Source organism: Ochlerotatus camptorhynchus, unplaced genomic scaffold (assembly GCF_037179485.1).
Source record: "Ochlerotatus camptorhynchus isolate MF236.1 unplaced genomic scaffold, CSIRO-AGI_Acam_v1.1 ptg000213l, whole genome shotgun sequence".
Lineage (NCBI taxonomy): Eukaryota > Metazoa > Arthropoda > Insecta > Diptera > Culicidae > Ochlerotatus > Ochlerotatus camptorhynchus.
The window spans coordinates 5,431,055-5,448,621 of record NW_027040703.1 but is presented as its reverse complement, the minus strand read 5'-3'; the positions used below and the strand labels follow the sequence as shown (position 1 = coordinate 5,448,621).

The following is a 17,567-nucleotide window of genomic DNA, read 5'->3' as shown; positions in this document are numbered from 1 at the left end:
GGATAGAAACCTGGTCAACTCTGGTGAGTCTATGTACATATTTTTTCGGACCTGCAGCATTTTGAACCACCTGCACATCCCTATCAAATGGCCAACGATTGACACAGTTCCAGTACAACCTCATATTTTGAAACGAATTTGGACAATTTAAGCTGACTCATATATATCTTTCAAATATGTTCAAAATTTCGAAATTGTCCTTAAATGCAGTTATGAAGAAATAAATGATGATGTTTTATTTATTTACAACTGATTAGTTTCTTTGAAAGTATTTTCAATTATATGTTACACTGATCCATAAAGCTCATGGATTTTCAGGAACTAATGGCAGGGTTGTCGGTGTGCCACTTCCACTGACAAGACAAGCTGCGATGTCTGGAATAATTCTATGGTAGAAGCGACTTCCCAACAAACATTGAATGTTGAATAAGAGCTTATTCAGGCAAAAATAAGCTTCTTCAGCTAAAAAATGGCCTTTTTAGCTGTTAATCAACTCAAATTATTTGTTGGGTTGTTTCTCAATCATGGCTGACCAAAGTAATTAAAGTTATGTAAAATTCCAGCAATGCAACTGATACGCTAGATTAAAAGAACATTACGACAAGGTATCAACAGATTACAAAATTGTTTTGAACTTTCACCGGTGAGTGACACATAACTCGATCAAAACTTTTCTCTCGTTGACTGAGTTGCTGCGATACATATTGACATGTTGACAACGATATTCTGAAACGGTCAAACGATCGTTTCATATAGAAGCGTTAGAGTTGGTTGCTCCTAGTGCTTAGGCAATAGGTGAATTCGAGTGCTCGAATCAATTTGTTTTGAAATGACGATGATAGTGGGGTGACTGTGTTTTCACCCATGTCAATGATTAATGACAGGGAAAATCTAATGATGAATTTTAGAAATCAAGATAGAACCGGAAACAAAACTTGGAATATTAAAAAAAAGAAATGAATAGAAGGGAAGTTTATTGGTTGGTCAGGGAGAGCTATTTGGTCTTTCCCTTTTGGACCGCCGAGTGAAGAAGATCAGTACAGAATTTTAAGAAAATCAGTGCAGTGAACAAAACCTATAATAAAATCAAGTACGGTGAAAACTTAAAGAAAAAAAATGAAAATGTTGTAATGTGGTGTAATTATTTTTTCAGAATTTATTAACCTTTTTTTTATAAAAAGCACACAAAAACGTGAGTCACGAGTGCGAAAATTGTTTATAAAAGTAAGCGAAGTTTATTTGCAAAAGTGAAGATAGTTTCCTAATCAGTTAAAATTTTTATTGAAAGGTTTTTCTAGAAAAACAGGCTAAGGTAGCTAAAAGTGAGTCGGAGTAATTTAAGTGAAAAGATTGAGAATTCAGGTAAAGTAGTGGATAAAAACATGTGTGATGTGTTTCTGAGGAGTTTTTCTTTGTTTCTACAGAAGCCACTGAGCGGTGGCAACAGCGATTTGGGCTTGTGGCAGGAACGTTCGCTAAACATATTGCGAGTTTATTTTGGACGGTATTTCCATCGGTTCACCTCCCAGAGTGAATTTGAGTCCTTGGTTGGTGGTATCAGGCTTGGTTACCCTGAGTGCTCCTATCGCCTCGTGGTTGCGTACCACTATAGGACATTCGGAGAGCGTTGGTCATCGGATGAAGAACTCGGCCCCACGTGCATCACACGCCTAAAGTGATTGCCTGTTTCGTGGGAAGGTCCACAAGGGGGAAGGCTGCCAACGCCAGCGTAATCCGCCCGACTCACGTCCTGAAAACCGGAGGCCCTCCGTGCGATACCACCCCACAGAAAAACCGCCCACCGACGCTAGTGCACACTGGAACTATCCCAAACGGTGAATTTCTTATCTAGCGAGTTTCGCCCGGCAATGTCACTCGACGACATCCGCCCCACCCGGTGCACGCTATTGGTCGCCACTCTGGCGACGCTCCCTTTTTGAGGTTAGGATACGGCGTTGTCTGACCCGGCGATCGTTGCGGTCAAAGCGATCTCCAACCGTCGCATCTTCATCTTGGTCGCGGTGAACAACTTGGCACCGAACCATCGAGCATCATCGAGCCGGTCTGAAGTAGATTGGTTCCCCCCCCCCCCCGGCAACGGTCGGGGTGATCATCATCGTCCATCATCATACGGAAGAGCCACCCACTACGGACGAGTGTGGCTCGAACAGGTACCGTTGAGCAGCAACCGTAAGTACGCGAACCATTCTCCTCACACACACAAGCACACCGATTTATAAGTAGGGACCCTGAATTATATTTAGTAGGGGAAGAAAGCTTTTTTAGGGGTTAGAACGACTCACAAGGGAACACAAAAGGGGGGGAATGGAAGAGTGACGTCACACATAGGAGAAAAAGGTAGAGCAGGGTTTTGTGAATAAAACAACAACAACAAAAATTAAAACGAGCAAACCATAAATGGATTTTTTGAACCTTTCAAAACCAGGTTTTTTTTCGTTAAATCGAATTTGACTTTACTGAACTTGATTTTAATAAACCTATTTCACATGAACCGTATTTTAAAATTTACTCAATCAATTAAAAACAATTGGAAGATAAAATTAGAATAACAAAATTGGGGGGGAAAAGGAACGATTGGACTATTGGACTTGGGACGTTGATGGTTTTTGGTCGTTGGGTTACTCTAGTGGGTGGAATCTGCTGGGTTGAGAAAACTGCTAGCTGGGCACACATATCTGCAATTCTCGGCAGACGACTTCTTCGTCTGGCGCATAAGCCGGAATTTTTTGAAAACCCTAGCAGGATCCCCCTTACATTGGCGCCCAACTTTCAAATGGCACGGCCCACTCAGAATTGAAATTTATTGAATTATTTTTGTTGATATTGAAATTCTAATGATAAGTTATATTTTATTAGTTGTAAATAATTGATTTGAGCACTCTACAAGTTAATATTATTTGAATTTCTTAGGATAAGAGTTGAATTACCGTAAGTTATAGCGTACCCAGAAATATTGTCGGAGGTAAGGTTTATTGATTAAAAACATCATTGTGAATTGATTTGATTTGTATATATTACTATTTTCCTTATTTTTCTACTATATATTTTTGAATTTTTTTTTTTTTTTTTTAAAGTACCAATTTTCTGAAACAAAAGAAAAACAACAAATTAGTATTATGGCTTCAGCAAAATTTTATGCAGAAAGAATGAATGTGGATGATTTAAGTGAGGAAGAGTTAGTTTATGAGCTGGCAATAAGAAATAAATATTACGAAGAAACGGATAGCCAAAGAAGACGGAGACTCAGGAATATTTTACTTGAAGAAGGTGACGATACCATCATCCTCGACGAAGATAGTTTTTTCGTCAATGAATTACCCTTAGTAACAAGAAAACTTGAGGAGATCGAAACTGGTCTTAAGGAAACATTCCAGGTAAAGTGGATTACACAACTTCGCCATTGGCAAGATCGAATTTATAGATCGAAGGTCCTTGATTTAGCCCAAGGAGAACAGAAAGTAGACATTTTGTCTAAAATCAGAAGCCTTACTAAAATTTACAAAGAAACAGCAATTAGATTGATGAATTTAAGCAATTCAGAAGATGAACTGGAGGAAGCAAAGATTAAAGACTCCGAAACATCAGTTAGAAAAAAGAAACAGAAGAAACGGGAAAAAAAACAATCAGAAGCAAGTTTTGTCGAAAATATCAAAAAAAAGTACGAAAATCTATTGATCAAGACCTAATTACAAAGACGGTTAATGAATCAATTGAAAAATATTTTAAAAAATTACCAAACATCTCAACTCTGAATGTCGATCAGAAAAAAATAGGGTCTGATAACAAAAAAGAAGAGAAATTAAACAAGTATCAGGGTGCAATACCAAAAAGAAAGGAAGAGAAAAAAGAAAAGAGCAAATCTACTGAACAAACAGGGTCAAAAAGGGATAAAAAGAAGAAATTACCGAAACAATCGTCATCAGAAGGTGAAAGTTCATCCCTGGATTCGTTGAGCAGTCTGCTCTCTTCAGAGTCTAGCTCCGATTCCGACTCCAGTATTCTCACGGAAAGATCCCAGGATTACAGAAGACGAGATGATCGTTTCCAGCATTACCGCCTAGATAAATGGGGTATCCAGTTCACCGGAGATTCTCATGGGATGGACGTCTCGGATTTCGTTTTCCAGGTGAACGAACTAATCATCGCTGAGCGGATTCCAAACGACAGGTTCCTTGATCAAGCATACATCCTTTTCGCGGGTGAAGCTCGTCGCTGGTACTTTACCTACAAAAAGAAGTACAAAACGTGGGATAAATTTTCTAAACAATTGAAAATTCGTTTTGGTGACCCCAACAAGGATCGTAAGATCTTACAAGACATTAAAGACAGGAAGCAAAGGAAAGGAGAATCGTTTGTTGCATTCTGTTCGGAAATAGAAGGGATGTTCGAACGAATGACGAAACAGTACTCGGATCGAAAACGATTGAAAGTTCTTAGGAACAATATGCGAAGATGGTACAAAACCAAACTGTCTTTCTATAAAATCAAGAATATTGCACATCTCAATCATTGAGCAGCGCGAGTAACTCAGAGCTACTCAAAATTTGCTTAAAAATTACTCATGATTTAAAGCTGTCTGGCCCCTAGACCCCTAGACCCCTACAAATGATTAAGATGATTAAGTCATCTTAACCAGAATAGCAAACAAAACGAACTGGTAACAGCTACAGATATAAATTCGCACAACAAAATTTAGCTGGTTCACAACGATATAAATGTGAAAAAGCTTAGGCGTTCACCTCTTTGTTTACTCTTTTGTGCACCTCAAATATTCACAAGCATTCCCAGCGATCAAAAGTTCATGAATAATCAAGGACTCATTTAACACATTTTGGTTAAAAACTGACTAACAGAACTACGATGCAGTTATTCGTAATAGGAGCCAATATACCGGTTATGCAATTATTTACGTGGAATTACGTATTTGTGCACTATGTTGGGGTGCAAATAAAAAAAAATGTGTGACGAAATAGTGTCAGATTTTAAACGCCTATAACTTGGCCATTTATTGATGGATTTCAATTCTGTTCACACTTTTTCATTCAGATTTGATTTAAAAGTTTTTTTGGTACTGACTTCGAAAGCTAATAATTGTGGAAGTGCCTTTAGAACACTAAGTTGAGAGCACGCAATAAGCTAATACGCGATTGGCAGAAACCATCATATTCGAAAAAAGAAGAAGAAGTAATTGTTTAAGAGATTGACAATCTTATGGCATGATCAAGCAGTTGTTTTGTGGGCAACACTGTATTCTGCAGTGTGACATAATAGCCATATTATACGTGCCAGAAACACCAATGTAGCCTGCTGAACAGTTGATTGAGCATAATCATAAGACATTAGTGACTTGAATCACTACTAACTTTTATTCCTTACATTTAATCGGAAAGTGGTCTTGAACAAAGTTGTAGCTGAGAAATTTTCCTACAAGCTATCATTTTTAACAGCAGAGTGAAATGATGAATTTTGAGATATATATGAACAAAAGATAAAGGTTTTTCGATAGAAATTTCCATTTAAACTTCATAAGGTTTATGCCAAATCAATTTCACTAGAATACATACAATTTTTTTTTTTCAATTTTTGGGAGGCTAATCAGGATCTAATTTGAAACCGTTTGAGCACCGTGGAGCGAAAATTTAAAATTTTGCAATTATATTCCAAAGCATTGAACGAAAAGAGGAGAAGGCACAGGTCTGATAATCGCAACGTTCGTGGTTCGAGTCCAGCCTACAACTTTTTTTTTATTTTTTTACATGATTCATTTCACTCACTAATACACTCCACATTTTTCTCTCTCCATTTTCTTTCATTCGACCGTGTAGCTCAGTATATCACATCCTCCGTTCATGCGGTCTCCACTAACATCCTGCGATGATGAATTCCTCATAATTGTAAGCAAATCTTACATCCTTCCGTTGTGTATATTATATGATGGGCAACTCTGTTCAGAATGCACTCATCAGGTGACGCTAGTGTGCAATTATACATCTGATGGTTGCTTTAACTTGACATTAAGATTAGATTACTGTCTTCAGTAAAGTTGTTCTGAATGACCAACCACTAGTGCCATTTGATACTAAAGACTTGCTTAAGTCGACATCTCGACTAGATAGAAGGTTGCTGTTAACAGCTTTGTTCTGAATTCTAACACCAGGCAGCGTGAATATACGATTTGACTTATAATTACTTGATTTAACTTGAAAGCTCAACTAGATAAATAGTTGTTGTTTTTGGCAAAGTTTATCAGATTTATAAGACCTATTGTAAAAATTTCTTTACCAGCCGGCACTATTATACGAAGAGGCATACTGCCTTTGGTCGAGTTGTTCAGATGCACAAGACCTATTGGATTGTGTGCAGTTTAGTTCAGAATTCAAGTTCTTATTATTCTTCCCTCCCCATGAACATGGAGGTTGACGGTACTGAAGCCAAGGGTTATGTTTAATTTCTTTATATTTCCAACGATGATGATTTCCTATAGTGACACATATCACCTGCTTAATGCTTCAGTATGTCTCAAACGATTAATTCTTGGTTGTTGATAGAACTTCCTTGATGAAATCGGCTGCTTCATGCAGACTGAGCAATTCTGATCATAATATCTGATTTGTTCTGTATACAGAAGAACTGGGAGGGCTTATTAGAAACTTCTCACCAATAAAGTAATGATCTTCTAGTAAATTTTGCTTATCATTTTATTAAAATTTTATTTTATTTTAATATATTTTCAAAGTGTTTTTATGTTACATCATACGTGAAGTTAGCGTTTTCAGAGTTGGTTGGAAATGCTAACATGAAGCTTTAGTGTGATAATTTATTAGCTAGAGAATGATCTTTAGAAGAGGGTAGGTGGATAGTTCCGTTAGAGTACGGCAGTATGAAAATTGAATAGAAGTTGAAAATGAGCGAAGGGCCATTAATGCGACAGTTTTTGAAATCAGACGCACATCTTTTGCCTAACCCGTACGATGTACGCGGAGACTTGAAGTATGTCTTCAAGTCTACAGGCAAAAGATGTGCGTCCTCCTTCTGCTCATAACTGACTGCGGCTGTGGAATAGTTCTAGTGACGTTTCATCGCTGCCTAAAGCCCCACGTTTGCGAGAGCATTTCCAGTCGATGGTGTGTTATAATGCAATTCTTCTTTACCCAACTATTCAATAGTTACAGAATTACAGGCTGCTATTTTGAGTAACTTATCGTCATAAAATTAAAAATTACACACTCAAAGTGCCTTATAAAGGAATTCCGAAGAGGTTCCACAAATTTAAAGATTAAAAATTACATTTAGGTATTAGTCAACAAAAGCAGATAGTAAGTAAGACATGTTATAGTATGAACTTTTGCTACATTTTTGTTTTTTTTTTTAGTTAATTATACTTGAACGCAGTTAAAACTAGGAGATGAGGAAGACATATAATCATTTGGTGAAAACACACATAAACACACACAGTGAAAAATACTTCCACGGATACTTTCAATACTGTCATTGACAAGAACATATACGTTGAGACAACACCTATAATGACAATGGCAACTGACAAACGTTAAGATTTCGACAAAGACAATGGCACTGACTGTCACTGATTCTCAAACATTTCAAAAAGATCATAATTAAGAAGGTATTGCAAAACATTGTCCTCTGTACGTTTACTTTCCAACTTTTACTACAACTATTACTACTGTTACTCCGACTATCCCCTACTTGAAACACTATTCCTCCCGCTTGCTTCTCCAGTATCTCGGGGTTCAGGCTCGCCTCAGTGACCACGCCTTCGATCTCCACATCAGCCCGAGCAGGAACCGATAGCTAATCGATAATAAATGAATATCTTAATGTGGTATGATACCAGATTTTGGTATGCTTGTGGTATAAAACCTTGTTTTGATATTATTCAGTTATCAGATTTGTTTGTAAAATACAAATCTGATAACTGAATAATATCAAAACAAGGTTTTATACCACAAGCATACCGAAATCTGGTATCATACCACATTAAGATATTCATTTATTATCGATTAGCTATCGGTTCCTGCTCGGGCTGATGTGGAGATCGAAGGCGTGGTCACTGAGGCGAGCCTGAGCCCCGAGATACTGGAGAAGCAAGCGGTTGGCCGATTCAAGAACCCCTTGCTTCCTCCGGTAAAGATACTGGCCGTTCATAGAATGAAAGCAGTATCGCTCAGCGAGGGTAAAAAGAGTTTTACCCCCACAGACTCGTTTCAGGTGACCTTTTCTGGATCTGCCCTTCCTCAATACATCGAGCTTGGAAAACTTCGTCTTCCTGTGCGGTTGTTTGTACCTCGGGTCATGAACTGCCAGAATTGTAAGCGGTTGGGACATACGGCCTCCCACTGCGGCAACAAGGCACGCTGCTCCACATGCGGGGAGAAGCATGAGGATGGCGTCTGCGCAGCTACTGCACCAAAATGCGTGTACTGCAGCGGAACCCCTCCTCATGCTCTCTCGTCGTGCCCGGCGTACAAACAACTCGGGGACAAAATGAAACGCTCCCTTAAAGAACGTTCCAGGCGATCTTTTGCAGAAATGCTGAAGACAGCCACGCCATCGACCAATGACAAAAATCCCTTTTCTCTTTTGTCAGATGACGAGACTGACTCTGACTTGGCTGAGGAGGGAACTTCTTTTCGTTTTTCTGCACGGAAACGAAAACGCATCCGTTCGCGGAAAGTTGACAATCAAGAACCCCAAATCAGCTTGCCCAAATCAAGGAGTGGTGGAAAAAAGGAGACTTCTACTCCTCCTGGATTCCGGAGAACTGACTATACCCAGGATTTTCCACCTCTTCCGGGGACATCCAAAACCCCTGATGCCCCAATTTTAAGAACAGAAACCCCTTCTTGATCTGGGTTGTTCTCATTTGATGACATTGTGGATGGTATTCTCAAATACCTCAACATTTCTGATCCTCTGAAAAGCATTGTCCTCACATTGCTTCCCACTGTGAAATTCTTCTTGAAGCAATTGACTTCAAAATGGCCACTTCTTGCAACTATCATCTCCTTCGATGGGTAATTTTCCAAACGAGGTCGGGGATTTGATCACTGTTCTACAGTGGAATTGTCGAAGCCTTATTCCGAAATTAGATTCGTTCAAATATTTAGTCCATAATAATAATTGCGATGCATTTGCCCTCTGGCTCTCTTCAGAAATTGATCTCCCTTTTTATGATTTTAACATTATTCGATTGGATCGTGAGGATTCACGTGGAGGAGGGGTACTTTTGGGGATCAAAAAGTGCCATTCCTTCTATAGAGTGAATCTTCCCGAATTCCCCGGTATTGAAGTTGTCGCATGTCAGGCTACCATTAAAAGTAAGAGCCTTTGTATTGCTTCTGTATATATTGCTCCTAGAGTCTCTGTTAATCGCAAACAACTTTTCGACATATGTGCGGTACTTCCCGCTCCATGGTTGATCATGGGAGATTTTAACTCCCACGGTACAGGCTGGGGGGAGCTGTACGATGATAACCGTTCTACTTTGATTTATGATCTCTGCGACAACTTCAACATGACAATACTTAACAATGGAGAAGTAACACGTTTGGCTGGTCCATCCTCGAATGGTAGCAGATTAGACCTCACCTTTTGCTCCAATTCACTATCGTTGGATTGCACTTGGCATGTAATCCAGGATCCGCACGGTAGTGATCATCTGCCGATCAAAATTTCGATTGCCAGTGGGTTCAACTCGTCAGAATCCGTTAACGTTGCGTATGATCTAACCCGTAACATCGATTGGACTAAGTTCCAATCCGCGATAGACGATACAGCATCGTCAGTGGAAGAGCTTCCGCCGTTGGAGGAATATAATTTCCTCTCTAATCTCATCGTCGACAGCGCACTTCAAGCTCAAACACGACCGGTGCCGCGATCGTCTATTCGTAAGAAAACACCATCGCTCTGGTGGGATCAACAATGCACGGAGGTTTACCGTAAAAAGTCCGACGCGTTTAAACTTTTTCGGAAACGCGGAACACGCGAGCATTTCTACGCATACACATCTCTTGAACGCGAACTCAAGAGCCTCATCAAGGCCAAAAAACGGGGTTACTGGCGGCAGTTTGTAGACGGATTGTCGCGCGAAACGTCTATGAATACGCTTTGGAGTACGGCGCGAAGAATGCGTAACCGGTCCACTAACAACGAAAGCGAGGAATGCTCGGATCAATGGATTCTTAAATTCGCGCGAAAAGTGTGTCCGGATTCCGTGCCGTCGCAGTTGATTCCTCGCGAAACCGCGAATTCGGTAGACGAAATCAGTCAGCCTTTTTCAATGTTCGAACTTTCACTCGCTCTCCTTTCGTGTGGCAATTCTGCCCCGGGATCTGATAGAATCAAGTTCAACTTGCTGAAAAACCTCCCAGACGTCGCTAAGAGGCGCATGTCGAACTTGTACAATCAGTTCTTGGAGCTCAATATTGTTCCCGACGATTGGAGACGAGTAAGGTTGATAGCCATTAAAAAGCCTGATAAACCCGCGTCGGATCACAATTCGTATCGGCCCATAGCGATGCTGTCGTGTATTCGGAAATTAATGGAGAAAATGATCCTTTTTTGCCTCGACAAATGGGTTGAGACGAACCACCTTCTTTCAGATACTTAATTTGGTTTCCGTTGGTCGCGTTGCTTTCCTCGGAAATTCAGTTGGATTTAGCTATGAAAGAGCAAATAGCTTCTGTGTTCTTGGATATCAAGGGGGCTTTTGATTCAGTATCCGTTGAAGTTCTTTCAGAGAAACTCCACGCTTGTGGATTGTCTCCATTAATGAATAATTGTTTGTACAATTTGCTGTCAGAAAAACATATGAGCTTTTCTCATGGAAACTCTACAGCTTTTCGATTTAGCTACATGGGTCTCCCCCAAGGCTCATGTTTAAGCCCCCTTTTGTACAATTTCTACGTTAGAGAAATTGACAATTGTCTTAGTGACAATTGCACGTTGAGACAACTTGCAGATGATGGCGTAGTGTCTATCACAGGGCCAAAAGAGGTTGACCTGCAAGGACCCTTACAGGATACCTTGGACAATTTGTCTACTTGGGCTATTCAGCTAGGTATCGAATTCTCCACGGAGAAAACTGAGTTGGTCGTTTTTTCTAGGAAGCATAGCCCAGCACAACCGAAGCTTCAACTTTTGGGTAAACCGATCACTCATTCCATGTCTTTCAAATATCTCGGGGTCTGGTTCGATTCCAAATGCACCTGGAGATCACACATTGAGTATCTGAGACGAAAATGCCAACTAAGGATCAATTTCCTTCGATCAATTACCGGAACGTGGTGGGGAGCCCATCCACAAGATCTTCTGACGTTGTACCGGACAACGATTTTATCGGTTCTAGAATATGGTAGTTTTTGTTTCCAGTCGGCAGCTAAAACGCACATCATCAAGCTGGAACGGATCCAGTATCGTTGTCTTCGTATCGCGTTAGGATGCATGCACTCGACTCATACTATGAGTCTCGAAGTGCTGGCGGGCATGTTGCCACTATCCGTCCGTTTTTCAGAGTTATCTCTGAGGCTCCTCACCCGTTGCGAAGTAATGAACCCACTGGTGATCGAAAATTTTGAGAAGCTTCTGGAGCTAAATCCTCAAACATGTTTTATGACTTTGTACTACCTATATTTAACACAGGATGTCAGCCCTTCAAGAAATATTCCCAATCGTGTAATCTTCTCCGATTTCGGCAATTCGGTGAATTTTGATTTATCTATGACGCAGGAAATCCGCGGAATTCCAGAGCATCATCGTCCTATGATTGCTCCGTCATTATACGCTGCAAAGTTTGGCCATGTTGATTCTGCAAGAACGTTTTTCACAGATGGATCTCTAATAGAGGAGTCCGCTGGCTTTGGTGTATTTAATGAATTTCATAGCGCCTCTCGAAAACTTGAAGCTCCTTGTTCTGTGTATGTGGCTGAACTGGCAGCAATTCACTACACTTTGGAAACTATTGCTTCACTTCTTCCAGACCACTACTTTATTTTTACGGATAGTCTCAGTTCTGTCGAGGCTATCCGTTCCATTAGGCCGGTAAAGCACTTCTCGTATTTTCTCTTGAAAATACGAGAACTGCTTAGTACTTTATCCGTGCGCTCTTTCATCATCACCTTCGCGTGGGTCCCTTCGCATTGCTCAATTTTGGGCAATGAGAAGGCGGATTCACTTGCGAAGGTAGGCGCTAAGGAAGGCGACATTTATGATCGACAGATCGCCTATAGTGAATTTGTCTCTATTTATCGTCAGCAGTCGCTCGTTAGCTGGCAACATCAATGGAGTGAAGGGAGCTTGGGACGATGGCTACATTCAATTATCCCTAAGGTGTCGAAGTTTGCATGGTTCAAAGGGTTGGACTTGGGTCGAGACTTCATACGCGTGATGTCTCGTCTCATGTCCAATCACTATTGTCTAAACGCTCACTTGTTCCGTGTGGGGTTGGGAGACAGCAATCTCTGTGAATGTGGACAAGGTTACCAGGACGCTGATCACATCCTTTGGTCTTGTGCGGAGTATCGTGGAGTCAGAACACATTTGTATGATTCCTTCGGGCTCGAGGTAGACAACCCAATGTTCCGGTTCGAGATATCTTGGCTGGGCGCGATTTGGAATATATGAAACTCATATATGAATTTTTAAAATTCATTAACCTTAGGTTGTAGATAGTTTGTTTTCTTAATTTGGTATATTTGTCAAGATGAATGTGTTTGCGAGAAAGTGTGTGTGTGTGTATATACATTCCTTCTGTAGTATTCATGTTCATCTCATGTTGAAATGATCAGCTCTTTAGATTTAAGTAAGTGTTTTAGAAATAGTTACCACATTAAAACAAATAAAATTCGTAATCCTCTCAACTTTTCCCCATCCTTAAATTGTAAAACTCCCTAACCTCGAGACGACCGCGAGTAATCGGTTAAACCCCCTTAACTCTAGTTTTAAGATTCTTATTGTTGAAGAAAAAGAACATCTCGGCTCTGTAAAGTTTATTCGACTGAGCCTGTACAAATAAACGAATTACAAAAAAAAATATGCTTTATGTAAACGAGGATAGATCTGTTAAAACTCACAAAATATGTTAATAGGGTATACGTCCCTAACCTCGGTCTAATATGCAGCCATCGATTACGTTTTTAATCATAACTCATCAATGAATTTACCTGCAAACGATATTCTACTGCTAAATGGTATGCTTAGATATGCTTATCATGTCGTTTGCTATCAGAAACCACGAAAAGTTGAAAAACTTACTTTTTTTAAGACAATAACTCACGAGGGAAATGTATGTAATATGGGTCTATTGTCCCCAAATTGGGTCTATTTATGGATGCAACTTCGTCCTATCTTGTTTGATCCTCAAAAAAACGCTCTTGGTAACGTTTTCTGATGTATTTTTTTTTATCACTATCACTGTTAACTTAATGCTCTTCATTCCTCAAAACATTTCTTAGAGAAAATTTTACGAAAACTACATTAAATCACTCAATTTAAAAATTAAAAATTAAAAATTTCGCTTATCGTCTTTTGACCGCAGAATATCTAAATCAGAACATTGTGATGTTCATTATACAGGTTTGGCAGAAAAAATCTCCCTTCCTGTTCGTTCCTTATCATCCAAATGCAAAACAACATTGTTGACGTTACTCTTATTGCTATATGCTGTCAAATGAATTTCATGGGCCATAGTTAGGAACATAGAAAAGAAATGTGTCCCTAAAGTTGGGTCCATGTTTTACTTGTGAAAACGTTGTTAAACAATTAAAATAAACATAAAATATTCAAACAGCAACTGTAAGTTTTACGTCTAGTGTGTATTATCAGGTAATTCCAATCAATAAATGCCATAATCAGGCCATTTGATGATCGTCAGTCAACCTTCCCATCTTAACCTTATAAGTCATGGCGGCTAAAAACTCCGAACATTGTGATATTCTCAACCAGTTTTATTACTTACGAGAGCTGAAAATGTATTGAAATGTTGTGATATAAATTGATTTGTGTGTGGTACACATTTATCAACCATCAGTGATCAATATTTTCCTTATTTTTTGTGTAATATTCCTTAATTAATTATTTATTTGCGTGATAGGCCGAATGAAAGGACTAGACCCACATTACATACCGTAACCCTATGAAACAATTTAATTGACATTCAATTTATTGAATTACAGCGTTCGCTATTTGATAGATTTGGATTGTTTGAACACAGATAAAAGATTATCTCAAATGAGATGCAGTTTCCAGTCAACAACATCAAAATGTTTTAATATAGTACAACGTACTTATTTATATGTACTTTAAATTTGTTTGTTATATGAAATGCATTTTAATTAGTAAAATTTTCACTCAGATAACTGTTAACGAACGTTATTCTGAAAACTGGTTGTACATATTTGGAACCTAGTTTTGCATGGGACAGGAACTGAATTTATAAATATGAAAACTGAATTCAATTAAGGATATTGAATGTTTATTCATTTTGGAATAAAATGTATTAATCAATAATTTTGTAATTATTATTAAATTGAGCAAAAATAAAACAAACTAGCAGTCCTACGTCAATAGTGCGGAAGCTTGGAACTCAACCCTTAATTATTATTAAATCAACTGACAAGCCCAACTATGTATCTTCTCCGAAATATCACTCATTAACACACCGTTGTTGGTTATTCTCCACCGGAGATGATACGTACATTTAAACCGTATATGACTAAATCGCTCCTAAATGTGGAGCAATAGTAACCATTGCGGGCGTCTTCATCTTTGTCAGTCTGCCTGTCCGGAAGCCGGTTACAACCGGAAATATGTTTGCTCTGCATTCTAGTGAACAGCATAGACTCAAACTTCCCATTCTGTTTAATTGAAATTAGAGATTCCTCCCCTTCAACCTTCAACCCAATGAGTGGAGTAAAATCTGTATATAACTGTATATATTTGTAAAGCTCACAATATTCTCGGATAACAACTCCCGACAACGTTATCCTTTTTTGTTTTGTTCCCATGTTCATCCGCGAGTAAAACATCATCCCATATTTGTTTTTGTTATCATTCATAATCCTTGAATGGAGGGGGGAAGGTTGTGCTCCGGTGATACGTATCTTTGTTGTTGGCTTATGTTTTTTTCCACCTTGTATTTCGTTGCAGCTTCCGCCCGAGACCCGGAGATATCGGCTGACAGTGATGGATGTTCTGGTTGATTACATCCGCCACAAATGCTCGGCCCTGGCCGGGGAGCGCAATCCGGCGGTACTGCTGGCAGAGTGCAATCAGATCGTGAGCAGTTTGTACATCATTTTCGACGGTGACAGTGAGTTTGTCACGCTCACGCTGCTGAAGATGGATCTGCTGGCCGGCAGTGGGGCCGTAGCCCTGATGTATCCGGTATTCGAGCAGATCTTGGCCAACCAGGCGAGACGCTCGGTCGCACCGTTCGGCATCATGTACTACGTGCGGTTGTTGCTCTGCTACAAGAAATGGAAGGCAATGGTTCCGGCTCGCCGAGATAAGGATGCTATCAATGCACTGGCGCTCAAGATACTGCCACCCCGATGTCCACCGGCCGAGTCAAAGCAGGACCTACCGTTTGTGCAAATGCTGCCCCGGTTGAGCGCCTCTGCCAAGGAGCAGGAAGATGAAACCAGGTGAGTGTGTTTATTCTATTCACGGAAAATGAGGGACGTATTGTGAAAGGTTCATGAATAATCAAGAACGTTTAGCAACGATTTCTGCTAAAAACAGACGGAAAGATTCCTTTGATTCCTTTTACCAGCATAGTTTTAAACTCTACCTTTTTAAAATTCTTATTACTCGAGGATACACAGGAACCTCCACTGTAGAAAGGTGATAAATTATAAGGTTTTGTGTGATCAAGATTGCATGTATTAATCAAAGCAGTTTGCATTCACATTCATTCAAACAGTATGATGAGCATGGGAGCTGTAAACGATACCACAGACAGCGAGCAGCCAAAATGATTTATGAAGGTAAAATGTATTCGAAATCTTGAATGCATATTTGCAATGCCACAACCAGCTTCCAGGAAAGGATCCATTAGCATTAATGTTGTTGGCGAATAAAAGAGTTTTCCTCTGGGAAACGATTTGTTAGTGTCGTTGGCAAAATAATATTTGCAGCATCACTCATGAGCAGGACACTGGAATAATAGAGCGACAAAAAAAGCTTCTGCTGGAAGTCAGAGGGAGAAGAAAGAGTTCGGTAATGGGAAAGTGCTTTCTAAAAACTCCCCATCTTACAATGTATGCATTTTTTTGTAGGATGTGATTTGAGTAGTTTCTCTCTTGCAGTGGCTTTTCATGTCGTTAATGAGTGTTCAAGAGACAGGATAGATTTGCGTGAATATCATGCAGAGATTTGAACAACAAAGACACTTTTATTTGTTCACTCAACTGGTAAAAGTAAGTTAATTTGATTTAAAAGATATAACAAATTGTAACAAATTACCGATTATATAGATTCTGTTATGTGGTCGTCGTATGATTGATCAATAAATTAATAAAAAAAAGTACATTCAGTTAATTAGATAACATTCAAATTAATAATATCTTCGTATTAATTATAAATGTCACTCATTTGTAGGTTAAAAATAGCGCTCGTAATTTTCATAGTTATAGAATCAAATAATCATCAAATAACTAGATAATTTTACATTGAAGAAAATCTGACATCAAAACCTTCATTTCTCATAGTCACAGAAAATGTCAACATCAAATTACTAAATAAACTTTCATTGAAATATCTGCCATTTCAAAACTTTCTGAGGATTGCTTTCAAGGTAGTTCTGTGGAACTCCATATTCCTGCAAAAACCTAAGAAGAATTCCAAGGTAGATCGGAATAGACCTAAGGAATACTGTATAAGATTCAATGAAACAGCCTAGAAAATTTTATTGAAAATTCATTAGAATTTCAGCTACTACACACTTAAACAGAGACCCTGAGTTCGGTAAAAAAAAAAACCGCCTTAGATCGGTAATACAAAAATTACAGATGTTTCGATATTTTCTCGCTTTATTGCTGAAAACTGTAAATGGAATGACCGAATTTTGGAAATGTTATTTTAATTTTCCGAAAACGGTAAACATTTTTACTAGCAGGTCTGTAAATCAGCTTCATCACTGACTTCGGTGAAATATTTTACTGAAGTTTCGGTTATCAAAGCGTTCCATTACTGAGTTCGGTAACGGTCTAGGTAAACGTCAAATCCACCATATTGTTATTTTTGATCGACATTAAAAGCGTTCGTGCTTGTGAAAAATAAAAAAGGTGAAATTATAGAGGCTGTTATGCAACGCCCGCGGCAACGCCAAGATGAGCGAATCGTAGATATTTCCCGTAAATAATTAATTTCCGTTATCTAAATAAATGCCGATTACAGATGGCCGATGTTGTTGTTTGTTTTTTTTTTCTGTCGGTCCAAGTTCCATTCCCGTTGGCGACGATCTGAAAACAGCATTTGGAATCTTCTTCCAATGCTTCCTTGTTTTCAGTGTAGCGCCGAATCTTTCC

At 39.1% G+C, this 17,567-nt stretch overlaps 1 protein-coding gene across 4 annotated transcripts in view; it reads left to right on the top strand.

Moving 5' to 3' along the window:
• The window catches only part of LOC135703420 (uncharacterized), a 222,113-nt gene that overhangs the window by 123,948 nt on the left and 80,598 nt on the right, over positions 1–17,567 (top strand). For all 4 annotated transcript variants that reach the window (XM_065224639.1, XM_065224640.1, XM_065224641.1 and 1 more), the window contains one exon: positions 15,187–15,683. In XM_065224639.1, the coding sequence (XP_065080711.1) occupies positions 15,187–15,683 (497 nt within the window). The remainder of the gene's footprint in view (positions 1–15,186; positions 15,684–17,567) is intronic.